Raw genomic sequence first — 18,904 nt, 5'->3', positions numbered from 1 at the left:
TCTTTTTCATGGGTGAATAGTATTTCATTGTGTATATATACCAGATGTTCTTCATCCATTCATCTCCTGATGGCCACTTAGGTTGAATTATGATTGGCTATTGTGAATAGTGCTGCAGTAAACAAGAAAGGCAGTTATGGCTTTGACGTACTGATGACCTTTTCTTTGGATCCAGGAATGGAATTGCTGAATCCTATGGTAGTTCTTTTTTTAGCTTTTTGAGGAAACTTTATACTATTTTCTGTAGCGGTTATGCTAATTTGCATTCCCAAGATCATTGTGTATACGAGTTCCTTTTTCTCTGCATCCTCACCAGCATACCAGCATTTATTTTGTGTTTTTGAGAATAGGCATTCTAACTGAGATGAAAAAATACCTCATTATGGTTTTGATATGCACTTCCCTGATGATTAGTGATGCTGAGCATTTTTCATATATTTCTTCTTTTGAGAAATGACTATTCAGATCATTTGCCCATTTTTTTAATTGAAAAATATGAAACTTTTTAGGGCCATGACAGCACAAGTAGAAAATTCTACACATAAGTACTTAACACAACTTTGTTTCATACACACAATTATTTAAAATATTATATGAAATTACCTTCAAGCTATGTGTATAGGTGTATATGAAACACAAGTGAATTTCGTGTTTAGTCTTGGATCCCATCCCCGAGATACCTCAGTATGTATATGCAGATAATCCAGAATCTGGAAAAATCTGAAATTCGAGATACTTCTGGTCCTAAGCATTTCAGATAAGGAATAACTCAACCTGTACTTCACGCGCGTACCTTGACATTAATTAGGCTGTCAAGAAAACAAACAAAATAATTCCCTCTTCCCTGTGGTTATTGCAAAAATAAATCATTTGTGACAACCTTGTGAGGCAGTCTAGGTTTGTTTGATTAAAAACAAAAAAGCTAAAAAAGGAATCATTTATATAGATTAGATAAATGAAATCTACATAACATATACATATGGGCTGAAATTTTCTGCTGAGACTGTAATTGCTAGCCCTACCCATGTTTAGAGTTTCCATACTGTTGTTTTTGGTATCAGTTAGCTCACTAAAGAGGAAATAATACTAAGATGAAAAACATTTTATCTCTTTCTTAAAAATGATGAGGAATGTTAAAAGAACCAAAAAGAAAACTTTGCAAATATATATGGCTCCAAAGAACTGGAGCCAGATGTTTGACCAGGTATTTGCTTTCTTCTGATGCTTTGTTATCCTTGTACTTTACTTAAGTGTGTTTGTTTGATTTTTGAGATGCAGAATCTTTTTCTTTTAAGTCAAAATGTTTTTCCTGTTTGCAACTTCTGATTGTTTTTAGGCTCTAAACATCTTTTAGAAATCAAATAAATATTGACCTGCATGTTCTGCTACTTTTTATAGTATAGTATTTCAGGACATTTTTATCTGAGTTTTATTTTGATCCCTGGTAAAACAAAATGAAGTGGATTTTCAAAGTAGTTAACCAGTTGTCCTAACATTCTTTCCCTGGTTTGTGTTCCCATTTTAGTGATTTGCCAATTTCTTTGTTTTTCTTTTAACACATAGTCTTGCTCTTGTTGCTCAGGCTGGAGTGCAATGGCACGATCTCAGCTCACTGCAGCCTCCACCTCCAGGTTCAAGCCATTCTCCTACCTCAGCCTCCCGAGTAGCTGGGATTACAGGTGCCCGCCACCATGCCTGGCTGATTTTTATATTTTTAGTAGAAATGGGGTTTCACTACATTGGCCAGGCTGGTCTCCAGCTCCTGACCTCGTGATGCACCCACCTTGGCCACTCAAAGTGCTGGGATTACAGGTGTGAACCACCATGCTCGGCCTGCTGATTTCTTATGTGCTATTTTTGGGCTATTGGTTTTTTTCAGTTTATGAGATTTTTGCACCTGTACCGTGCTGTTTAATTACAGGAGTTTTAAACATTCTTAGCAGTGTTTTACCATTGGGTAACTTAGATCATTTCTTTAGTCTGGTATAAGTCTAATTTTAAATGATGGAAAGAAACTTAAAAACTTGAAATCTTTTAAAATGGCTTTATTTTATGGAATAGGTTGAAAAGCAAAAGAAATAAAAAGATGATATACAATGACAAAGTCTCATTTCACTCCTGATTCTCCTTGCCATCTCCTCTCCTCCTATACGTCTCCCACTTTGAGTAATTTCTTGTAGTCTTCCAGAGTTTTTTCACTTCGTTATAAGTAAATATAAGCACATATCTTATTTTTGTTTTTTCTTTACATAAAAGAGCATGTCTACTCTGTTTTCTGCTCTGCTTTGCTCACTTAACAGTGTAACAGTGTATCTTGGAGACATTTTCATAATTCCTTATTACCACATAAAAGGCTTCCTCACTTTTTCCTTTTAGACAACTCTTAATATTGTGTGGATATGCCCTTGTTGATTTCTGTAGTCTTATCAATGGACACTTGAGTTGTTTGTAAACTGTTGCTGTTGTAGACATGCTGGCATGTCATTTAGAAATGTGTGTGTATAGAATCAGTTTCTAGATAAGGGACTGCTGAATCAGAAGGAATATTCATCTGTTGTTTTAGTAAATATCACCAGATTGTATCAGTGTGTATCCTCAACAAAAATGTGGAAAGTGCCTCCTTTCATACGGCTTCAGAGATAGTGTGTGTTCAGGATTTTGGGTGTGTGCCGCTTAGGTAAAAATTATGTTTTAATGTAGTTGATCATTTTTCCTTGTATTTAAGGACCATTTGTATTTACTTCATTTCCTGTGAACTTACCTGGTTATATCTTTTGCTCATATTTTGAATCTTGATCTATTTCTTTCTGTTTTGGGGTACATTTTAAAATCAGTTTGATCAAGTTTTAATCAAATTCCTGAAGTTTCTTGGAGTCTTTAATATGTAAAACAAGTTGCAAATATTTTGCTAGGTTTTCCTTTTTATTTTTTACTTTGCTCATTATTATGACTATTGCCATGCATAGTTTGTTTGCAAAATAACGTTAAGAAGTTTATATTTATAAATTGACTTTAATGATCTTTCTTTTTTTTTGATGGCTTCTAAAGGGTTTTAAATCATGATTGGAAAAGTTTTGCCCCTACTCCAAGGCTGTAAAGGCATTTGCTTGTTTTTTCCTCTAGTGTGTTCATGGTCTTGTTTTTTTACATTTAAATCATTATTCCAGTTGAAGTTTTTCTTGGTATGGTATGAGAAATGGGTCCTACTTTGTGTTTTTGAAGTGACTTTTTAAAATCTTCCAACACCGTTTGTTGAAAAGTTTCTCTTCTTCACTGACTTGAAATAATTACCTTTATCACCTATTAAATTCCCGCATAAATTGGAATCCATTTCTGGACTTTCTATTCTGTTCAATTGGTAATTAAATTAATCTGTAAAGTTAGAGATAGTTGATTAACTACCTTTACGATGTGTCATCTTTCTATGAACAAACAGTATGTCTTCCTATTTTTGAATCTTTTTGTTTTGAGACAGAGTCTCTCTGTCACCCAGGCTGGAGTACAGTGGTACAATCTCCACTCACTGTGAGCTCCACCTCCTGGGTTCAAGTGATTCTCCTGCCTCAGCCTCCCGAGTCGCTGAGAGATTACGGTTGACTGCTACCAAATGCAGCTAATTTTTGTATTTTAGTAGAGACCGGGTTTCACAGTGTTGGCCAGGCTGGTCTTGAACTCCTGACCTCAAGTTATCTACCTGCCTTGGCCTCCCAAAGTGCTGGGATTACAGGTGTGAACCACCACGCCTGGCTTGAATCATTTTTTGTAAGCCAGATGTGGTGGCATGCACCCATAGTCCTAGCTACTTGAAAGACTGAGGTGGGAGGAGCACTTGAGCCCAGGAGTTTGAGGTTACAGTGAACTGTGATGGCGCCGCTGCACTCCAGCATGGACGACAGAGTGAGACTTTGTCTCAGTTAAACAGCCAGTAAATAAATAAATAAAATAAATGGAAGCGTTGTAAAGTTTTCCTTAAATAAGTTTGTAGATATTCTTACTGGTGATTCCTAATATTTTTCCTGTTTATTATTGTAAATGGGGTATGAAAACTTTAAAAATTTAAAATTAATTTTGTGCTAGTCATTTAAGAATGTTAATATATATTCAAAGCTGTAGCTTCTGATTTGTTTTGTTCAGTATGCCCTCTATCAACAACACTTTCTTAGAAGAGCTGACACAAAGTCTTTAGATGTCATGAGGTTATTGATTCATTCATCAGGTTACTGGAATACTTAAATATTTGGTTCACATGAACTTTGTTGGGATCATTCATTTGGGGGTTTTAATTCAGTCCTGGTGCTTTATGTCTCCAAGTGTAAGAATCAAGTTGCATTTGTTTTTAAAGTAAATTGTGTTAGTGTTTGTAACACCATTAATGCATGTATACTAACTCTGGTTAACAACAGCAAGTGTGGGAGTTCAGGTGGTTCCAGGTCTTTTTGTGCGTATGTTCGGTGTCAGAATCCAAGGCCTGTGTATTAGCACCTTCTCTCCAGGTCTGCTTCCAATGCTGTTTATTATTAGAATTTTGGAGCAGCTGTTACTGAAGATTATAATTTTCATATCTTTTAAGTGTCCTGGTTAAGAGAGGCATTTACTGTTAGCTGCATTTGGTACTTACGAGAGGTAACTTGAAATGTCTTAAGAGTCTTAGAATAATGTTTTTTTTTTTTTTTTTTGCCCACATGACAATTAAACATTTTGCCCATTTGTTAATGGGATTATTTGGTCTGTTTGAGCTGCTGTAAAATAGACTTGGTGATTTATAAACAACAGATGTTTATTTCTCACAGTTCTGGAGGGTGGGAAGTCCAAGGCCCTGGCAAATTCAGTGTCTAGTGAGGACCTGCATCTGGGTTAATATGTGGCTGTCTTCTAGCTTTGTCCTTATGTGATGGAACGGGTGAAGGAGCTCTCATAAAGGAACCCCAGAGAGCTTCTTCATCCCTTCCACCACATAATCCCATTTATGATGGCTCTGCCCTCATAACCTAATCACCTCCCAAAGGCTACACTTTAAAATACCATCTCATGGGTGGAAGGAGTGTTAGGATTTTAGTATATGAATTCTGGGAGACACAGACATTTAGTCCCTAACATACAACAATACTAATTTATGTGATTGAATGAAAAGTTTATTTTTTTAAATCTTGGAAACAATGTTTTTATTAGTTTTTCCTAATTGTTTTATCTATGTTAAAAAAATAAACAAGTATCAGAAGACTTAGAACAGTTAAAAAGTAGCTGGGCCTGGTGACTCATGCCTGTAAGTCCAGCACTTTGGGAGGCAAGGCAGGAGGATCCCTTGAAACCAGGTGTTCTAGACCAGCCTGGACAATATAGGCAGACCCTGCCTCTACAGATGATAAAAAAGTTATCTGGGTGTGGTGTTGCACACCTGTGGTCCTAGCTATTTGGGAGGCTGAGGTGAAAAAATTACTTGTGCCTGGGATTTTGTGCCTGCAGTGAGTCCTGATCATGCTACTGCACTCCAGCCTGGGTGACAGAGTGAGATCCTAACTCAAAAAGTAATGTATAAGGCCAGGCATGTGACTCATGCCTTAATCTCAGTGCTTTGAGAGGCCAAGGTGGGAAGACTGCTTGAAGTCAGCAGTTTGAGACCAATATAGCAAGACCCCTGTCTTTACAAAAATACAAATAAAACAATTAGCTGGGTGTGGTGGCATATGCTTATAGTCCCAGCTACTTGGGAGGCTGAGGCAAGATAATCATTTGAGCCCAGGTGTTAAGGTTGGAGTGAGCTGTGATCGAGCCACTGCACTCCAGCGTGGGCAACAGAGCAAGATGCCATCTCTAAAATAAATAAATAAGTAATATGCAGTTTCCCCAGTGGTAACGTCTTGCAAAACTATATTGCAGTATCACACTCAGATACTGGCCTTGATACGGTCAAGAAACGGGACACCTCCATTACCACAAGGACCTTTGTGTTGCCTTTCATAGCCACACCAACTGCTCCTTATTCCTGAGAATCTACTGATCTATTCTCCCTTTCTAATTTTGTTGTTTCAATAATTTTGTATGCCTTCATACATTCCTTTTGCGATTGGCCTTTTTCACTTCCATGGTTCTCTGGTTGTTGAGTTTATCAGTACTGTAGTTTATTCCTTTTTGTGGTTGACTACAGACTTCTATACTATGATCTGGATTTGCCACAGTTATTTTAATTGTTCATCCACTGAGAGCATCCAGTTTGTTTTCTGTTTTTGCTTTTGTGAATAAAGCTGCTAATAAATACTCAGTTAGAGGAGAAAAAAGTAATGCACAATAATTGTCTCATTTTTCTATTTTTCTTGTAAGTACCTTATTTGTCAGAAACTTGATCTTTAAAATAAATGATGCACTTGGTGAAAATTTATTGAATTGTACACTTGTGTGTACTTTTCTGCAAGTATGTTATATACTTGAGTGAAACATTTACTTTAAAATAATTAGATTTTCTTTTCCCCTTTGGGGTTTACTTAGGTTGGATTCAGATGCCGAGGACACAGTACTTCCTCAGAAAGAAGACAGAATTTGCAAAAGAGACCAGATAATAAGCATTTAAACTCTAGTCAATCCCATAGAAGCGATCCAAATTCTGAGTCTTTATATTTTGAGGTATTTTTTTCAAACTGTATTTGTAAGCTGTTATAGGAAATGTTCCCATTAAGAAATTAATTTGTTACATTATGAACATTTTGAGTACTTTTTTGTGTCTTAACGTGATTCTAGTATTAAATTATAAATTACTCAGAAGTATTAACTCATTTTTGTCTTGGTTATATATATTTGATCCAACATTAATTTTACTGATGTTAATTTTTATAAAGGTTTGTTGTGTGTGTGGATCATTTTGAGGTAATATATAGAGGTAGAACTTGATTTCATGTGGACTTTATTTAGTATGGAGCTTTTTAACTTTATTTTTATTGTTATTCAATCCATTTGAAAGGCTTTTCAGATTTAAGTAGTTCAATCTAGTTAAGTTGTGCTGCCAGCCAGGAGAGTTTTAGAAAAGGAAGAAAAATGTTTTACTCTCTCTAATAGACAGTTCGTATCCTAATTGCACTGTTTTGATGGTTTATTCATCTAACAGATTGCTTTTTTTTTGAGATGGAGTTTCACTCTTGTTGCCCAGGCTGGAGTGCAATGGCGCGCTCTCGGCTCACTGCAACCTCCGCCTCCCAGGTTCAAGCGATTCTCCTGCTTCAGCCTCCCAAGTAGCTGGGACTACAGGCATGTGACACCACACCTGGCTAATTTTGCGTTTTTAGTAGAGATGGGGTTTCTTCATGTTGGTCAGGCTTGTCTTGAACTCCCGACCTTAGGTGATCCACCCACCTCGGCCTCCCAAAGAGCTGGGATTACAGGCATGAGCCACCACTCCGGGCCCATCTAACAGATTCTTATTGGTGGTTTAGTATATGTGTGCAGTAAGGTGCTCTGAATGATACATTAAGGTGAATAGACCTGCTATCCTTGGAAAAATTGCTGTGTAGTAGGGGAATGTAGGCATATATAAACCTAATACTTAGTTGAGTATGGTTTGAGTTGAAAGCAGAGACAGGTCACTTTGGGTTTCTGGCAGGGTAGCTAACATTTGGAATGAATTTAAAGAACAAGTAGAATTTGGTTGTGTCAAGATGTTTTTCTCTACACATCTCTGGTAACTCATTTGAGTAACTCATTTTGGTTGGACCATAAATTCTATTAAATGAGTTAATAGATGGAGATTAAACTGGAAAACTTGCCTGAGGTCAGAGGATGGAAATCAATATGTTAGATTAGTTTAGTAATTGAGCCAAAGGACTTGAGAGTATATCTCAATTATTCTGTCAACAATAGTTTCAACAAAACCAGATCTGTCAATTGTATTACCTGTACTCAGCTGTACAACTGGTTCTATACTTATATTTAAATATATTAAATATAATTTTCAGTATAAAGGATATTAAGAAATTAATTTTAGTGGAAAATTTTTTTAACCTTACTGACAATTGTGTGGAGTAATGCAGAACAAGGAATATAATGAAATTTACATGAAGCTGACGTTTTCAAATTATCTGGATGTGATAAAATCCAATTTGAACTTCTTTTCAATTACCTACCCATCTGAAGGTAGAATTATTAATAAAAATGAAATAGTAGGTGCAGAAATCCAAAAGATGGACATGTGTGGATATGCCCCCATCCTTGAATAATTAAATTGTTTATGTTTTAGCATGTGAAAAATGGGATTTCCTTTTTTTTTTTTTGAGATTTCCTCTGTAAGACCAACTTTGAATATTTCAGTAGTAGAGTACAAGAAATAACTTTCTCAGTTTTCAATACTTTTAAGCATTATAAAAAGGTTTTTTTTAGGAGTTTGCCTTAAACTCTTTTTACTTAAAATGTGAACTATTTCAGGATGAAGATGGGTTTCAAGAACCAAATGAGAATGGAAATGCTAAGGATGAGAATATTCAACAAAAACTTTCTTCTAAAGTAGTAAGTAACCCTTTTTAAAAAGATAAGCAAAATATAACATCCTTTGAACAATGGCTATGTTGGAAGGAAATCTTAAAGATAAGTGTAAAGCAAATGGAGCAGAGTGTGCTAGAGACAGTGTTTAGTACCTATCTTTAATTCCAGCATAGCCTGAACAGAGATAATTCTCTATGAAATCCACAGTTCTATTACTAAAATGCCATTAATTAAATGATATCATCAAACAACATACAGTCTGTAATGAAATTTTCCCAGTTGGTGCAAAATTTTTACTTTGGAAGTATTTTGTTTTATTTCGGTTAAGGATCCATGCAACCATCCCCCATTGCGTTAGGCGGTTTTGTCCCTTTAGTATTTCCCAGTCCAAAATGGTCCTACTGTCAAATCTTGTTCTTTATGACATTGAATCTTTGAAAAGTCTAGTGTACTTATACCACACAACATCCCACATTCTGGATCGTTCTTCCTTATTATCGACTTTTATGGGTTCACTAACAAATTTTTTTTCTGGTTATCATAGTTGGATGATTTACCTGAAAACTCACCAATCAATATAGTTCAAACTCCAATTCCCATTACCACCTCAGTTCCTAAACGTGCAAAAAGTCAGAAGAAGAAAGCTTTAGCAGCAGCCCTTGCCACAGCTCAAGAGTATTCAGAAATAAGTATGGAGCAAAAAAAATTACAGGTATCTATTCACTTTATGAACAAATGTGATTGTTTATTTGCTAGGTTTGATGGGATAGGAGTGATAAGTATAGTCACCTTAAAATGCCACACTTCCATACTCTAACAAAAAAATCAATTTTTTAATATTTACTTTGTAGGAAGCTTTATCAAAAGCAGCTGGAAAAAAGAATAAAACACCTGTGCAGCTAGATTTGGGGGACATGTTAGCTGCTCTGGAAAAACAACAGCAAGCAATGAAAGCACGGCAAATCACTAATACCAGGCCTCTGTCGTATACAGGTGATGTCATTAGACTGAGCAATTTGCTGTTTGTCTCTGATAATATATGTTAGATGCTGTTAATCAAAATTTTTAAAGTGTTGTGTGTATGTGTGTGTGTTTTAAATTAGCTTAAACCACAAGCTTTGAAATTATCCATGCTCCTTTTCTTTCCACCTCTAGTCCTTTAACATATCCCGTCTGTCCTGCCTACAAAACATATCCATAATCTATTCGCCAGATTTCCTGCTACCACAGTAGCCTCCATTATTGTATAATACTACACTGATTAGCTTCCTAACTACTATCTGCTTTTCCCTTCCCACAACCCCTAGTTTGTGTTATAAGGAGTGATCTTTTTAAAATGTAAGCTGGATTATATCACTCTACTGCTCAAAATCCTCTAGTAGCTCTTCATTTCACTTGACATAAAGCCAGACTCCTAACCAAAGCCGTATTTTAGCTGACCCTATTACCTTTTTGCCTTCATCACCATTCTCTCCTAACACACTCTGCTCTAGCCACATTAGCAGTCCTCAGACACACCCATCATGATCCTAGCTCAGTATCTGTGGACCTGCCGTTCCCTTTTCCTGGGATGCTCTTCATCTAGGTATCAGCATAGTTTGTTTCTCTCAGGTTCTTTAGATCTCTGCATCAATGTTAGTTGGTATGCATTTTGACTTACCCCAATTTTTTTCTTTTTCAAAGACTGAAATAAAAAAATCATAAGTACTCTGGCTCTCTTAACCATAAAATTATCTAGTTTAAAACTCAGTTGCAGACAAGGGTTTTGTTGATCAGATTTTGTGTGTGTGTTTGTATGTGTGTGAGTGAAAATGATCTGGCTTTCTACTGAAACAGTAATTTCTATTTTAACAAACCTTGTCAGATTTAGAGCTCAGCTGCTCTGTGTTCCCTCATTTCTTTTCATAGTCTTTTTTTGGAGGGTGAGGAATAGAACGAAGGAACAGGAAAGGTACCAGTGGACAGCACCAGCACTGATGCTGAGAGGCAGAATTGAATTTGGTGTGTCTTCTGATCCTATGTGAAGGAACTATTATTTTTTAGAAAGAAAAATTATAATTATAATTTTAACCTGTGTGCAAAATGTTTAAAGCTATCTAGTTACCAGTCTGCTTATCAACTTTTTCTTTGAGTAACTATTAGTCAGATAGTACTGAATGTATACAAAGCTTTAGAGTTGCATGTTGTTGAGATGGAGAGAGTGGCAGTAATCTCTCACTTAAGAGTTAAAAATGGAATAAAACTGAGAGTTAGCAGTATTGTGGAGGAAATATGGCTTAGTAGCTAACAGCAGGGGCTCTGGAATCAAGTTGCCTTGGTTTGAATCTGTTATTCCATGTATTTCATTGGCAAGTTATGTAACCTTCCTGTGCTTTAGTTTCCTCGCATTAATAGGAGGGTACCTACTTCATGATTGTCTTGAGGATTAGATGAGATGATATATGTAAAGTGCTTAGAGTATTTGGGTTATAATCACTCAATAAATAATATTATGGAGAAGAGATTGTCAACCTGTGATACTTCATATGGCTTCTTACAACTTTAGCAGCAGTTAATATACAGGGGTGTGTGTGTGTGTGTGTGTGTGTGTGTGTAAACAGTAGATATAGTATATATGTTACATATATATTTATACATGTTAACAGTATATGTATACATATATAAATGTATATATTTAGCAGTTGTTAAAAGTTAATATAATTACTATAAATTACATATTTATATATAATGATGTATCTTTTATTTATTTATATATATATCCATATATACACATGTTCAAGAGAAGGATGAGACTGATCATGATGAAAAAGGATTGTAGAGAAATGGTGAAATCTGGAAACAGGTCAATGATGACTCCAAACTCTCTGTCTTGGTTGAATGTTGTGGTGATAAGGGCTGCAATGTTACTATACAAGATAAGGATTACAGAAGAATTTTGTTAGGAAGGGCAGATACTGCCTGTTGTATTTTAAATGCAAAGGAGATTCTGGTGGTTCCTATTTAGCATATAGTTCTGAATGTGTAGTTTAGGTTAGAAGTCAGTGAGTTTCAAATACAGATGATTGTGGAAGCTGTGGATATCAGATTGTTGGGGGAAAGAAAAATTAGGAAAAAGATGTTCACAGACAAAGCCTTGGTGGACTGCTCAGATATAAAGGATAAGAGAAAGTAGTACCAGAAACATAGATTTGAGAAAGAATAAGAAAAATAAAAGAGTGTAATGTTACAGAAGGCAAGGATAGAATTTTGAGGAAAAGGATGTCATTCTTGGTACCAAATACTGAAGAAAACTAAAGAGAATTATATTTAACAATTACAAGGTGATGTGTGACCTTGACAGTAAGTTTCAACAGAGTGGGTTGGGCAGAGGTCAAATTGTAATGATTTGAAAAGTGATAATGAGAGAAAGACTGTTTAGAAGTTTAATAAAGAAGGAAAGGGGAATGATGGCACCTTAGGTTGAAGGGAAGTCAGTCAAGGGAAGGGTTTAGTTGGTTTGCCTTTTTAAAAAAGAAAACCCTCTTTTTTTTTTTTTTGGAGACAGGGTCTTACTTTGTTGCCCAGGCTGGAGTGCAGTGGCTGGATCTCAGCTCACTACAACCTCCACCTCTCTGGTTCAAGCAATTCTCCTGCCTCAGCCTCCTAAGTAGCTGGGATTACAGGCACTTGCCACCATGCCTGGATAATTTTTGTATTTTTGTAGAGATGGGGTTTTATCATGTTGGTCAGGCTGGTCTTGAACTCCTGACCTTGTGATCTAGCCTGCCTCGGGCTCCCAAAGTGTAGGGATTACAGGCGTGAGCCACCACACCCAGCCTTTTTTTTTTTTTTTTTAAGTTAGAAGATTTTAAGAAAAAAGTCAGGGATCAGGTAGGAACTTGAAAGATGAGAAGGTATAGGAATAGAGTAAGATCCTAGAGGAACTGAGATGTGATACTAAGAATAGATGCAGTTGGTGAGCCTTGGACAGGAGTAAGGATGTCTGCCACCTCCTTTCAGGTGGGGTATAATTTTATATTGGATAGCATCTTCTCAGGGAAGTGGCAGGATAGCTCTGAGCGTGAGAGGATTGAGATTGGGGGTTTAGGAATAGTAAAGGATTGGAGGAAGGCAGTGGAGACTGAGGATATCAACCAGACATAAAAGACTTAATGATACTGAGTGCAGCTGAGCTGAGTGGGTAAAATCATCTTTCTTTACTGACCAACTGAAATAAGGAGAGAAGTGATAGGTAAGATATCTTATGTAAGGGTGAAGAGCAGATTCAGTAGGATTAAGAAGGGGTGCAGCATTGTGACATTTCAAAGGTAGAGTGGTGCTGACTGAAGACCAGTTGCAAGGAATTGCCATGTTTGTTTGAGGGCTGCACAGTAAAATAGAACTAATAATTTATTTATCCCTATAATGGACCTCTAAATTGGTTGATTTCATTGGCTTAGTCTTCTTTATCTTATGGAAGATCCATCAAAAAAATGGGTAAAAGCTGTATGTGAGGGGTACTGCATAGCCATGTGTAGTACTTCTACTGTTATGATGTCTGTTTTTTTCCATGGGAGGAAGATCTTCTTGTTTTTTGTAGTTATCAAGGGAAATTTTGAAAGTATGTGGGATTGGCCTTAATAGTGAAACTAATGTTCCTATTTGTTTTTAGTGGTTACTGCAGCTTCTTTTCACACTAGAGACTCCGCTAACAGAAAACCTTTAACCAAAAGTCAGCCCTGTTTGACATCCTTTAATTCTGTGGACATTGCTTCCTCTAAAGCAAAGAAAGGAAAAGAGAAGGAAATTGCAAAACTAAAACGACCCACAGCACTTAAAAAGGTAAACCAAAATCTGGTGGGATATTTATTTTATAGGATGAATAAGGATTTTAATCTGTTTTGTAAAAGTGGTTGTGGTGTCTTAGTTAACAGATTGTTGTGAGAAGTATTCATGTGCATGAATCTTGATAACGAGTTAATTTGAAGGTCAGGATATCATCAGTATATCATGGCTGTCTTTCCATGTAGAGCAGGGCCCTGGAAAATGAATTCTTTCATAAGGTTAAAAAAAAAAAAAACAGTTAAATATTTAGTATCCCAAAATGTTAGACTCCAGAAATCAGAAGCCCTGGATTTCAGTACTAACTTCAGTGCTTGCTACATGTATCATTTTAGGCAACCTTTTTACTTTTATCTTTCTCATCTATAAATTGGGGATCATATGTGATTTAACTCACTATTGTTATTAAGAGGCTCAAAATGAGATAATTCATGTCCAAATAATTGAAAACTGTAAAATGTCAATCAAATGCAAAGTGTATGACCTGGGTTTCAAACTACCCAGTTTTTTTTTTTTTTTTGAAACTGTGGTTTGTTGCCCAGAATTTTTTTTTTAATTGCATTTTAGCTTTTGGGGTACATGTGAAGAACATGCAAGATTGTTGCATAGGTGCACACGTGGCAGTGTGATTTGCTGCCTTCCTCTCCTTCACCTATATCTGGCATTTCTTCCTGTACTGTCTCTCCCCAACTCCCCACCTGCACTGTCCCTCCCCTATTTCACCCCAACAAACCCCAGTGTTTAGTGCTCCCCTCCCTGTGTCCATGTGTTCTCATTGTTCATCACCCACCTCTGAGTGAGAACATGCGGTGTTTGATTTTCTGTTCTTGTGTCAGTTTCCTGAGATTGATGGTTTCCAGGTTCATCCATGTCCCTACAAAGGACACAAACTCATCGTTTTTGATGGCTGCATAATATTCCATGGTGTGTATGTGTCACCCAGAATTTAAAGAATCAGATATGGTTTGATAGCTGTGTATTCTATAATACAATTGTATCCCTTTATTTTGTATGAGGTACTTCCTTCAATTTATAGTGTCTGAAATTACATTTGCATTTTTGCCAGGCAGCTAAACTTCTCATGTTCCTATTTAAATGAACTACTGTACCTGTGTTATAATGTATATTGTCATCATTCGTACATAGTTGAAGAATCATAAGTAATTTAAGACTGGTATAATGACTTTTAGGTTATTTTAAAAGAAAGAGAGGAAAAGAAAGGGCGCTTAACTGTGGACCACAATCTTTTGGGATCTGAGGAACCAACAGAAATGCACTTAGATTTCATTGATGATTTGCCACAGGAAATTGTTTCCCAGGAAGGTAAGGAGGTCCCCCTTTCTCTTCTTCTCATGGATTGGTCTGAAATATTTTAATAGATATGTAAGCTGTTACTAGTTATGCTCCTGAGTGGAAGATGTGCTCTCTATGTAAATCTCTTTATTTTTTAGAGTGGTTTCTTTTAAAGATGCTTTTGTAGTGAGATGGTTAAAGAGAAGGGAACAAGTGTTATATACTCAGGTCTATGATGTTTTTGAGGCTTAAATCCTGAATTTGAAATGAACCCTCAAAATTAAGATCTCACCAATGTATAAGATCTCTGGAAAGGACACACAAGTATTTTCATTTTGTCTTCTTTTATGTCCAGAACACAGTTGGCTATCTTTCTTTCTAGGACTATTTTTCATTGAGTAATTTTTGTTGATTTTCTTGCTTTCATGGAATTAATACATGTGCCACAATGAATGGAATTGCAAACCAGAATCTAGCTGGTCAATAAGATTCAGTGTCATACAGTAAGTAGCAACACATAAAATTCTAGTTGGTAACTCAGCAAAACCACAGATATATTCTAATACTTATACCAACATAGAAGAAAGATTTTTCTGCTAGTATATCTTTATTGCTCAACTTTTTGCAACACATTTAAATCTAGTTTACACATAGATTAAGCAACAATGTTTCGTTATTTTTAGAAAAATGAGTTTACTTCTAAGGATTGTTCACAGGGGGCATAGTTGTTTAAGATTCTCTTCTTTGCTCAGTTTAATGATCCCCCATGTTTTTAGGTGTAGCCATCCATTCGTTCATTCAGCAAATGTCTACTGAATGCTTACATATATTTTAGTAACTAGAGCGGCAGCAAGGACGTTGGGGAATGTAATAAAGATAGACAGTAGGCAAGTCCTGCTGTTGAAGAGCTTGCAGTGTAGTGGGAAGGTAAGAAGATACATGTGGGCTGGGCACAGAGGCTCATGCCTGTAGGCCTACTTTGGGAAGCCAAGATGGGCAGATCACTGAGCTCCAGGAGTTCGAGACTAGCCTGGGCAACAAGGCAAAACCCTGTCTCTACAAAAAAATACAAAAATTAGCTAGGCATGGTGGCTCACACCTATAGTCCAAGCTATTTGGGGGGCTAAAGTGGGAGGATTGGTTGAGCCCAGGAGGTCAAGGCTGCAGTGAGCTGAGGTTGTGCCACTGCACTCCAGCCTGGATGACAAAGCGAGACCCCCTATTTAAAAAAAAAATGTGACTTTGCTAATTAATGGACTAGGTATACAAATATGAACTCATTTCCTGAATTTAGCTGTTTAGGAAAGAAGCAGTAACTAAATGCAGGAGACAGTAGAGTCAAGAAATGGCATCTTATAATCTGACTTCCTGAACACAGAAGCAAAGACCAAGTAAGAGAGAAACTGGGTGGTGCCTGGAGAATCAGAAGTGGTGTGGAGAGGGTGAGGTAGAATTTTTCATTGTCACCAATAATGGGAAATTTTAGATTGTTTAAAAAAAAAGATCTCTAAGAAATAGGTGGAAAAATCGAAATGAAGAAATGGGTAATACGATTTGGAAAGAGGTGTCAATTGTTTTTTTTTTTTTTGAGACAGAGTCTCTGTTGCCCAGGCTGAAGTGCAGTGGCACGATCTCAGCCTTCTGCAACCTCCCCGTCTCGGGTTCAAGCGATTCTCCTGCCTCAGCCTCTCGAGTAGCTGGAACTACAGGCATGCGCTAATTCTTTTTGTATTTTTAGTAGAGATGGGGTTTCAACATGTTAGCCAGGCTGGTCTGGAACCCTGGACCTCAAGTGGTCTTCTGCCTTGGCCTCCCAAAGTGCTGGGAGTACAAGCATGAGCCACCATTTCTGGCCTAAGAGGTGCAGATTTTTGTTCTTTAATTTAAAATTTCTAGGAATACATGTTTAGATAATATGTATTCTTTCTCATCTCTGTGGAGACTTCTGGGCTACGCTTGACTTTAGGGAGAGAGAGTTTTTTGTTTTTTTTTTTAAAAGAGATGGAAGTCTCACAGTGTTTCTCAGGCTGACCTCAAACTCTTGGGTTCAAGTGATTCTCTTGCCTCACCCTCCCTAGTAGCTGGGACCACAGGCATACATCTGGGTAAGAGTATACTTTGACAGACAGTAGGAGAATTTCATTTCTGTAGTGTATGGAACATGTTTATTTGTGATAAGAAAAATGCCACAAAGGAAGACCAGATAGAGAAAGAAAAGGAAAAATTAAAATACCCAGCTTATTAGCTTCTGAAAAATTTGGAAAAGGCCCAAAAGACAATGGCCATTCTAAATTGTGTGGAGCTTTTCAGGATTTGAAGTTTCTAAATTTTTTCCCTTCACTCTGCATCTCCACAGATACTGGACTGAGCATGCCCAGTGATACTTCGCTCTCTCCAGCAAGTCAGAACTCTCCATACTGTATGACACCTGTGTCACAAGGCTCTCCTGCTAGTTCTGGAATAGGCAGTCCAATGGCATCTTCAACAATAACCAAAATCCACAGCAAAAGATTTAGAGAGTAAGTTTTATTCATTAATGAGGTTGAATAGTTTAAGGATCTTGATTGTAGTTCTGAATTTAGTATTGTCATTGTTACTCAGTGAGTCATGCAGATTAAACACCAGAGATCTTTACCTTTTTTCAGATTTTGTTTAACAGTTGGGTTTATTATTTAAAGCATTGCCTTCTGTCAGCTTTCAGTATTCTCGTGAGAGTGATTTGACAGTAAGTATATTCTCTTTATGTTGGGTAGTATTTTTATTCTAGAAATCTAGACTCTTAACTTCTTATATATTAAGTGTTGTACTATGCGTTTGCCTCCTCCAGATGCTTTTGCTTTCTTGTTTATATTATTGGCCCTTCAAAAGATCACTCTAACCAACTAATAACAGGTATCTAAGACCTTAATATATGAAATGAGCCTTTTGCATAATTTGTAGGTATTTCTAAGTTCTTAAATTGAGATAACGGAGGGATCACAGAATATGATACCCCATCTGTGAGTTGCTATTAACAGTTATTACTGTGAAGGATTTTAAGATTTTAACATTTATGTTGATGAATTTCATTTTTTATATTTAAAAATGAAATATGAAAGAATCCCAGGGTGAAAGTATAATCTATGTGAGTCCAAATTACATTAGTTTATTCTGTTCCCTTTTCTTATACTATTGTTTTTGGCAAATTACTTCTTGCCTAGCTTTGGAAAGTTAATTAAATGTCAAATCACAGATGTGGAGCAAATGAAACACTTGGGGGATAAAATGTTTCATATGTAGGAAATGAACAGCTTGAAGGAAAAAAGAATGAAGAAAATTGCATTTTGGGATGTTTTAGTGTTTGATTGCATTCTTCAGTTTTGCCTACTTTGACAGTTAAACATTCCTTAATGCCCCATTTTTTTTCTTTAAAGAATCCTCAACCTCCTAAAGCATATGTCCCCATTTTTATATTCTGAAGTAGTGTTGTACTTACTTAAGCATTTTCCACAGAATCACAAAAAATTCTCCTGATAAACTTTTTGCTCCAAAGAAGAACAGGCACAAGTTTTCCCACTATATAATATAATTTGAAAGTAGAAATTTGCTTGCCTTGGTTATTCATAGATAAGAAATGATACTAATTCTCCTTATTAAGTGCCTGCGTATGGTAGACATGAGGGATGATTACTAGAAAAGATGGAAAGAGTATACATGAGAAGTATATACTTAGATGACTTTTTTTGAGACAGAGTTTCGCTCTTGTTGCCCAGGCTGGAGTGCAGTGGCGTGATCTCAGCTCACTGCAACCTCCACCTCCTGGGTTCAAGTGATTCACCTTCCTCAGCCTCCTGAGTAGCTGGGATTACAAGCATGTACTACCACACCTGGCTGATTTTGTATTTTTAGTAGAGACGGGGTTTCTCCATGTGGGTCAGGCTGGTCTTTAATTCCCGACCTCTGGTGATCTGTCTGCCTCAGCCTCCCAAAGTGCTGGGATTACAGATGTGAGCCACCATGCCCGGTCGTAGATGACTTCTTTATCCCAGGAATTAAGTACTGTAGTGGCCTCACACTGCCTTTCTGTTTCTCACATTATAGTAATATATAGTCTCACAGAGAGCCCTATTCATTTGCTTTGTGTGATGTAAAGGCATGTGATTTTTACCTCACAACCTCTTTGATTTTTGTTTCAGTTTAATTATTGAGTTCATCCTCCATAGCCATAAATTTTTGGAGCTTTAGGGATCTTTGAGGCCATTTTACCTAGCTCCTTACTTTTATGACTGAGAAAGCCAGGGCCCAGAAATCTATTCAAGCTCAGAGGAGGAATTGGTGGTAATAGGAC

The 18,904-nt window shown here is 36.7% G+C and overlaps 1 protein-coding gene across 2 annotated transcripts in view; it reads left to right on the top strand.

The window, feature by feature from the left end:
• The window catches only part of SECISBP2L (SECIS binding protein 2 like), a 57,172-nt gene that overhangs the window by 19,882 nt on the left and 18,386 nt on the right, over positions 1-18,904 (top strand). Inside the window, exons 8-14 of one of the 2 annotated variants that reach the window (XM_002753448.7) lie at positions 6,484-6,618; positions 8,407-8,487; positions 9,008-9,175; positions 9,315-9,456; positions 13,115-13,284; positions 14,475-14,607; positions 16,934-17,096. In XM_002753448.7, coding sequence (XP_002753494.3) covers positions 6,484-6,618; positions 8,407-8,487; positions 9,008-9,175; positions 9,315-9,456; positions 13,115-13,284; positions 14,475-14,607; positions 16,934-17,096 — 992 coding nt within the window. The remainder of the gene's footprint in view (positions 1-6,483; positions 6,619-8,406; positions 8,488-9,007; positions 9,176-9,314; positions 9,457-13,114; positions 13,285-14,474; positions 14,608-16,933; positions 17,097-18,904) is intronic. The other variant, XM_009005414.6, reaches the window with a different exon arrangement.

This window comes from Callithrix jacchus, chromosome 8, assembly GCF_049354715.1.
Source record: "Callithrix jacchus isolate 240 chromosome 8, calJac240_pri, whole genome shotgun sequence".
Classification (NCBI taxonomy): domain Eukaryota; kingdom Metazoa; phylum Chordata; class Mammalia; order Primates; family Cebidae; genus Callithrix; species Callithrix jacchus.
The sequence above is the reverse complement of the archived record's forward strand: the minus strand, read 5'-3'. Positions and strand labels throughout refer to the sequence as shown.